This window comes from Anneissia japonica, unplaced genomic scaffold, assembly GCF_011630105.1.
Source record: "Anneissia japonica isolate Jap-2015-1 unplaced genomic scaffold, ASM1163010v1 scaffold287731_len276475_cov178, whole genome shotgun sequence".
In the NCBI taxonomy this organism is placed as follows: domain Eukaryota; kingdom Metazoa; phylum Echinodermata; class Crinoidea; order Comatulida; family Comatulidae; genus Anneissia; species Anneissia japonica.
In genome coordinates, this window is record NW_022726568.1 from 128,721 (window position 1) to 137,199 (window position 8,479).

Consider the following 8,479-nt stretch of genomic DNA (forward strand, 5'->3'; position numbering starts at 1 on the left):
ATGTTATTATATTTCTGAATAGTCACATTTTTTGACATTGTCTAATAATTAAATGCAGTTATTTTAGCCTTAAGAATTATCTCTAGGGAGATTACCCACCCCCGCCACTTTGTGAGCGAAAATAAAAACTGATATGCAAGGGGTCTAACATTTTCTCGCCCCCGGACCATTGACTCGTTGTTACGCCACTGGCCCTTGTTTATGATGCACTATACAACAGATATCCAATTACAGTAGTACCTATCTCCTTTGCATTAACGACAAGACGGGGTCTCCGAAAAGATACTGCTGTAAGTCTAAATAAATCAAGGTAAAATACATTTAATGATAGTCTTATGGTCGGGGTAGTGTGGTTTCATCCACACAAGACAACAATGAGAGGCCACATAGACATGTTGAGTCTTCAAACATATGAAGCAATATATTTAATGAGATATACTTGGAAAAACAGTGATATGAGAAGTGGCGACAGAAACTTATAAAAACATCTGGATGAAATTGATTAATTTTCGTCTCCTGTTGTTATCAAAACACATGCGATTATTGATTTGAAACACAAAGTACTATACTAAACTAATTTACTCTCGGAACCTTTATGCTAAAACTTGAAAAAAAAATTAATTTAAAAGGATAAAATAAGTTGAGACAGTTTAAAGCAGTTTATTTACCACCACACTGCAAGAATTAGGGACGCGGTATTATTTACTGCATGCATTTAATTCGTCTTTTAATGGCAAGAAAATATATTGTATAGTTACTTTGAGAAATAAAATCACAAAAACGCTTGTTTTCCGAGTGCATAATATTGTAGAGCGAATTAGTGTCTTCAAAATATTAAAATCTTTGATCAGTATTTATATTTTGCATATGACCAACAACTTAAACATGCAATGCAAATAATTTTTACATAATGCATTAAATATTTGAATGCTAATGGAAATAATATAAAAATATCACAATTATGCTGTTCGTGTCAATGGAACGGTATTATCATGATTAGAACTTAGGCCTACCGTGGCTTACAAAAAGAAAAATCCATAAAATAAGCCTCCTACATAAGTAAATGAATATACAGTTTACCTCTAGTAGATAGGTTAATCAAATTGAATTGAATTGGATTGAAAGTAGTTTTTTTTTTTTTTCATTTTATAATAATTATTATTATTAGTACATGTAGTAGTAGCATGATAGCCTGAGTATACATTACATTTAATAATGTATATAATAATAATAATACACCTTTGTATAAAAATCACTATTTCGTTATATTATATTAACATTAGAGAATATAATCATAGGTTTCATTTATGTATTGTCGAACAGTAAGATGACGTCACAGATCGATCAGTATTTAAAAATGTGCAAAATTCAACTCCACTCTTTAGGATTCAGATTGTAAGTTTATAGAGCATTAAGTCTGTCTGATTATCATCATATCACCGCACTGCTTTATATTGGAACGTGAGCCCGAAAGTTGAAAATAGATTTGTATTAGGCTTATGTTGATAATGTTTTAGTTTGGTTAATCAGTAATTACCTTAACGAAACGCTTAAGTAATATTGTGCGTAGGCCTATTACCTTTGTTGGAATCTGTGCTAGGCCTATTACGGTATAGTTTCCAATACACTAAGGAGACACCGACAGTTCTTCAACTGAGTTTTAACGTTTCCCCATGATTTTTTTAATGGGTTGTATACCGTAGTTCTACAATTACGGAAAAAAAAAGAAAATTCTCCAGGCCTAATATCTACGTTTTTTGATTCAGAACCCATTATCCGTCATCGGAGATGCAACATCTTCTAGAATTTACAAACGCAGCCCATCGACGTTTTTAAATAAAATCGACCTTCTAAACCACCTGGCAATCATACATAGGTCTACCCAAAAATATCAAGTTGCAACTATTTTAAAGTATGCAAACATTATTTTTGAAGATTTGAGGTGGCGAGTATAAATAATAATAAAATAATTAAACTTTCGGTACACAATGTGTGTGAATCTGATGCGTGTGAGTCTGACGTCATCAGAAAATTCTCCTGATGACGGTCAGATTTCGTTCTCAATCTCACCGAAACGTCGGGACAATCATCCAGTGATTTTGTCTCAATAACCATATTCTAAACATGGGTACAGGAAGTTTAATTATTTTATTACTATAAATATTATTTCTGTAATAATAATATTGAATTATTAATTTTAAGTGGAAATCCATACCATCAGATTTTGTCTCAGTAACCATATTCTTAACATGGAGTACAGAAAGTTTAATTATTTTATTATTATAAATATTATCTATATTAATAATATTGAATAAAGACCTTGATGTAGGAAATCCATACCATCAACTTCCAAGCAGCTGAGTGGTTACACCAGTGGCGGCGACAATATTTGTGGTGGGGGAGGAGAAAGTACTAATTTCCGGCGTGGGCCAGGGGATTAGACCTTATGTGGTGGTCCAGAGGTTTAACCCTCTGCTGCCTAAAGAAACTGGGCAATTTTTGGTCATTTTAAGCTGTTCCTTTTAGATTGTGTTCGTTTTAGATTGTGTTCTCCAAAAATTTGTGAACAATTAAACCATTTTTTCTGATTTTGATGGTTTGAATATTCATGTCCGACGGGGGGCTTACAGTAGTAACGACGGGGGAGGGGAGGGTTCCCTATCCACTGACACCGCCACTTGGGTTAGGGAGCCAATATAATTCCTCAAATAATTTTTAACAAGTCGTTAACGAAATGCTAATGGACCTATTAGTACTGTACTAAAATTTCAACACTAACCAAAATTAACCGCCTCAGATACCTGCTTTCCCGTTCACAAACGCCGTCTGCACTGAGTCGGTGCTCTCATTGTAGTTAAATCGGCTTAAGTAGAAATAATAACACAGAGAAGTCGTACGGTAATTATCACAGCGATTTAAACTCCTCAAGCTAGTAACTGTGTACGTACTTTCTATTATTATAGGCCTTAAGCTCAGATCATGGCAACTCAATTCCTTACGGTACGGTACTGAAGCTATAATAAAGAATGATGCATTACATATTATTCATAATTCTAATTTAAGAATATGAATACAGACCTACATTTACTGTTTTGTCTTGAAATTCATTGGCACTTACGCACGATATGCAATATGTTCACCAATGCAATACCAGTTCTTCATATCTCAACTAACAGCATTCTGCAATAATCAATTTATATAAACACCGAATTATGTGATACCAGAAATTTCATAAATTTGAATAGGCCCTTTGGTATGCTCAACATTAGACCTTAAATTCCCGAAGAGATTTGTAGCCTCTTGCTATCTTCATTAAAATCTGTACTCAAGAACATTTTAAGACTAATATATATTTGGAAAGCAAACGATGTTTGTAAGTTCAAGGGACGTCACTTGTGTTGATCCGCCAAAGCAACAGTTGTGCGAACACTTTAACTTGACTGGGGTCGCGTGCATCCAAAATACGTTGTAGTTCTTTTGCAAAGTAAGATCAGTAATTTTCACACACAAGAACATTTTGCGATTTTTAAAGGAGGGGGTTTTCCGCCAATCTCTGAATACTCCACGTCCCAGTCGTCTGGTACTTGTGATGCGACAGATCTCATCCAGGGTGCCAAGTCGTCGGACGTCGGGACTTGGGGAAGAATCCGTGAGTCTTTCGGTTCGATGTAAACATCTGGTTGAGCTATGCTTTCTTTTGAGGACACCCGTCTTCCACACAGACAGCAATAACAGACGGGGGTTATAGTTACAAATAGTAAGAAAATGACGACTCCAGATAAACCTAGGATCGCAATTGACGTGGGGACACCAAGAAAATACCCTCCAGTATTATAATCATAGATACCATCATCTATTAACTCATCTGTTGTATGCTGGTTGCCAGTGGCTGTTTCTTTGCGTACGTGCATTGTCACAGTTGAGGATGACGTGCCGATAGAGTTAGTGGCCATGCACGTAATCTGGGCTCCATCGTCTGATAGTGAAGGTTCCAGAAGTCGCAGTATTTGATGTGTAGTATCATCAATTAGTATCCTTTCTGACAATTTAAACGAGAAAGTCCATTCATAGGTCGTCAGTATGGGGTTTGCAAAGCTCTCACATATAAATATTGATTCCTTACCCACGTGCACGATTTCAGGATAGCGAATTCGTATTATTGGTTTGTGCAAAACAACCACAGAATTGATCTCACATTGTCGACGTTTAGATGGCTTGATCGCAGATGACCTCATGTCACAGATAAACTTACTGCCACTATCATCAGGCGTTGGTGTAAATGTGTAATGCGCTTTAATTAGACCTTCTTTCACATTATTTTCGATTTTTGTAGGGATTGACTGTCCATCGCGCTGCCACTGGAGAGTAACAGGCGGTGTAACAAGCTCTGAAACGCACGTTATTGTAACCTCTTCGCCTTCTGGGAAACCACCATCAATTTCAGACAAGCATTTAGGATACTGCGAGCCGGGAACTTGGTTTACCATTAGTACCGCGCGTTGCAAGGACGTCTTCCGTACCTTCATGCTCTCTTCTGCTGAGCAGGAATACTCACCAGCGTCCTCTACATTTACAGGTTCGATTTTCAGCAGAAACATGAAACGTTTTTCCTCAGAGAGGAGGTCAGCCACCATGCGATGTCTTGTTTGACGCGTTGGGCCCATAACCGAATGTTCTCCAGCAACAATCTCACCGTCTTTTTCCCATATGAAAATGTACTCTTCATCCTCATTGGTGTTTAAAACTTCGCAAACCAAATTAACAGTTCCTCCTTCCACGACACTAGGCCGTAGTGGCACAATTCTAAAACTGTACGTTTGACAGAGAGGTAGAGTAGAAAAAATTAGTCCAGTAATGAAAACTATTCCTATTATTGATGAACACATTAACATTTTGAAAATCGTCCGATGAAACAATCCTATTTGATAATTCTATCATAAGAATTAGGACATATTAGTCTTTTCCAAAGAGATAGGCCTATTTTATCTGTTTCAGCCGTACATTTTGTTAACGAAGTTGAGCACAACCTGAAAGTATGACGATCGCACAGAAAATAAACGTGATATTGCTCCAGGAATTGAAGCGAGACACAGCGAAGCTTGTTTAGCACCTGCGTTTACTTCTCATTTCTAATCAATCAATATTTTACCGCCTTTGTTACAGGTGTATTCCAATCCAGCCATTACTTTACACGATTCCTACAAAGTAATACTTAAACAACCCCGTGTTTTCTTTGAAAATACTGGCGTTGTGATACAGAGGTTTGCTCATAGAAAGCAATGAATATCTGTTACCTTGCCCGGAACTATCAATTGTTTGTATCGTTCGTTGTTCATAGAACCTTAATTTCCGTCTTCGTTCGTTTATACGCTGTATGTGTAGGCTTAACTTGCTCTGACTACTGCGATCTATTGTTGTAATAATCTCAGTATATTACGGTATATAGCGATGACAAATATCAGAAAAAAGCAACTATTACAAACGCTTAATGAATGGCTCTCTTTAAAATAAGCAAAATACTAACATGGCAAGCTCATGATGATGATGATGTCATTTTCAGCCCACATTAAATCTTCTATGACTTTTTAAAGATATTGTCCCCTGAAAATGACGAAAAGTTAAAAAAAAAAAAAAAAAAAAATTGTAATTAACTTGCTAATTTTGCAGTACCATACTAAGTATTAACGTGGGCATAGACATTATCGAATAAAATAAATGTATACCATGATTTTTATATTGGGTAATGATAGGGCCTATAATAAATAATTAATAAGACACTTTCAATGACTGGAATTGTTTCATTTTTCCGCTGTAAAATTCCGGGTGAATATGTTTTAAATACACTAAGTTTTACGTTCAAGTTGACAATTCTTATGTACTTCAACATGAGCAAGTGAAGTTTAAAAATGATTTTTATGATATTTTGGGTATTTTGAATGGGACAGTACATTTTTAAAATTGAACATTCTAGATCTTGGCATGATTATGAAACATTTTGCTAGCGTGTGGTCTAGCCTACAGATGGATTGATCTTGAATTTCGACGGTTTATATACACATTTTAAAAAGCTTACCAAAATACATTGAAACATAAAGGCTCCTGGCTTAGGATTGTCAGAGGAGTGAACCTATCGGTAATTGGTCCCTTAAATCAAGTGGACTGTTTCTCTTGATCGCATGATGTGAGCCATTTAATTCCCAAGACTTTGCAAATGGCCTCCATGAATTCTTATGTCTGATACTGCACTATTTTTTCCAGACGATCCACAATTAATTTAAAATAAAACAAAATAGACAGCTCCTAAAGCAGAGGCAATCAAGAAGCAATCTACATGGCCGAAAGTACACGTCGGCGAAGCATGAAGTTTTTTTGTTTTGTTTTGGAAACATTTTTAATTAAAAAATCATTTACGAACATGGAACTAATTTCTGGGGAACCCCGTACAAACTACCTTCCTCCTGAAATATAAGCAACAATAATATTTAATGATTTTCCTTTATTAGGCCTACATTAGGATCTTTTATAATTTTAATAAAGACTTAATATCTTTTTAACATTGAATATATTTTAACGTGGGCCTATTGTATATTTCGTGTTTTAGTTAATATTTTAATATACATTATTTGAATGTACTTGGCAATGTACCATTTATTCAAACAAACTCTCCATTTTAATATACATTTATATTTTTTACGAACAAGTCAATAAATAAATCTTGAATCTTGAACACCTCTTAGAATGCAGGAATGTGAAAGTTGGATCACATCGTTGTTAAATACCGTACTTGTATTTATCCGAATATCGCTCTAGGGCGTTTATTGTTGATAAGGTTTTTTTGAGGGGGAGTTTATTCGAACGAGGCATTTATTCGAGGGAGGCGTTAATTTTTCTTTGGGTGTAAAATGGATATACATAGGCCAATATACAGTATAATAAACTTTAAAGCACCATAATTTCGCTATAAATGTGGAACTACAACATGGGCCTAATCACTGTCAAAAGTGTTATTGCGTGAACATAAAGACTTATTGGATCCATCCATGCCAAACCAGGTTAGAAGAAATATAATTCTACTATACTGGAGTAGAACATAAATAGAATATGTTGAGAATGATTTTGCTTCCATTAGATTTTTTACAGTTATTTTATTTATATATTTATTTATTTTTTTGAGGGCCTCTATTTAAGGGGGGAAAAATAAACGCCTCTGAGCGTTTATTGCAAATGAGGCTCTCGTTTCTTCGAGGGGCGTTCAAAATCTATGAATGATCTAATCTAAAGTAACTTTGTTGTTGGGGGCGCTGTCCAGAGAAAAAATGAACCAAAAAGAGCAGTGATGATGAGCGGTCCAAATCAGGGTTGCCATTTGGCCTTTTTGACGGCAGATTCCTCAAATCTGGCAGTATAAAAATTTGCCTGGCAGTAACGTTTAAAAAGTCACGGCCAAACTATATTTGGCCGAATTTGGCCGAATTTTTGAAAAGTTTACATTTTTTTCAATATAGGCCTAATATAACGTAGACTTGTTTTGGATATGTTGTTTTTGTTAGCTTAAATTTTATATTTGATTCTAATCATGTACCTTTGTTTGTACCGTACTCGCGCGAATAAGCGCCCGGGCGCTTAAAATACTTTTGGACTTTTTGAGGGGCGCTTATTCGAACTGGGCGCTTATAAAAACAGAGTGAAAATTGAGGGGGCGCTTATGGAAATAAATGAAAATCGAGGGGTTCTTATGAGAACTTATTAAATCCAAGAGGCACATTTTGAATGAAAAACGATTAAATAAGGACATCAGGAAACCGCAAATTACGAATGGTGCTGCGGCGGAAAAGATAATCGTCCAGAGAGCATGGCTTGTCATGACAAGAATGTTGTGAGTACAGTATAAACAGCAGAATAGCAGATGAAATTAGTGGTGGTGGTTAGCTTGTTCGCCATCGGTCGATTGAGAATAGCAGAACGGCATGATCATTGCAGGTTTTCTTGAAAACTTAGATGAGAATGTGTTAAAGGTGCAAATTGTCGGAAAAGGAGTAGTAGGACTAGGATATAGACAAATGAAAGAAGATAAAAGTTGGAAATACTATCTGTCCAGGGAGCTCTCATCATTCTGTCAAAGATAAATATCCTCACTTTGATATTGACTAAAGGAGAATGTGATTCCACTTCACACCTCAAATCATGCCAACATCCACAGTCCCAGGATTGATTGGGTTATTGAAGGGGCGTTTACATTCAAATTACGGGGCGCTTAAGGAAATTTTCTCGGGGCGCTTATTCGATAGGGGCGCTTATTCGCGCGAGTACGGTACTTGCACCATAAACACTTAATCTATGTTCCCCCTTTAGCCAATTTGACGCAAGAGAGTTTATTTTAAAAATAACAGTTACATTTAATAATGTAAATTTTTCGGATGAAATATATATTTTTTATGAAGTTTATCCTCGTTTAAGCTTTATGAAGACAGTTCAATGC

General features: G+C 35.8%; 1 protein-coding gene across 1 annotated transcript; it reads right to left on the reverse strand.

Annotated features, from left to right (window-relative positions):
- Nucleotides 1-395: 395 nt before the first annotated feature.
- Nucleotides 396-5,379, reverse strand: LOC117113310 (cell adhesion molecule 4-like). Its single transcript, XM_033256622.1, has one exon. The coding sequence runs from the start codon at nucleotides 4,890-4,892 to the stop codon at nucleotides 3,501-3,503; it is 1,392 nt and encodes a 463-aa protein (XP_033112513.1). The 5' UTR covers nucleotides 4,893-5,379; the 3' UTR covers nucleotides 396-3,500.
- Between the last annotated feature and the right edge of the window lie 3,100 nt (nucleotides 5,380-8,479).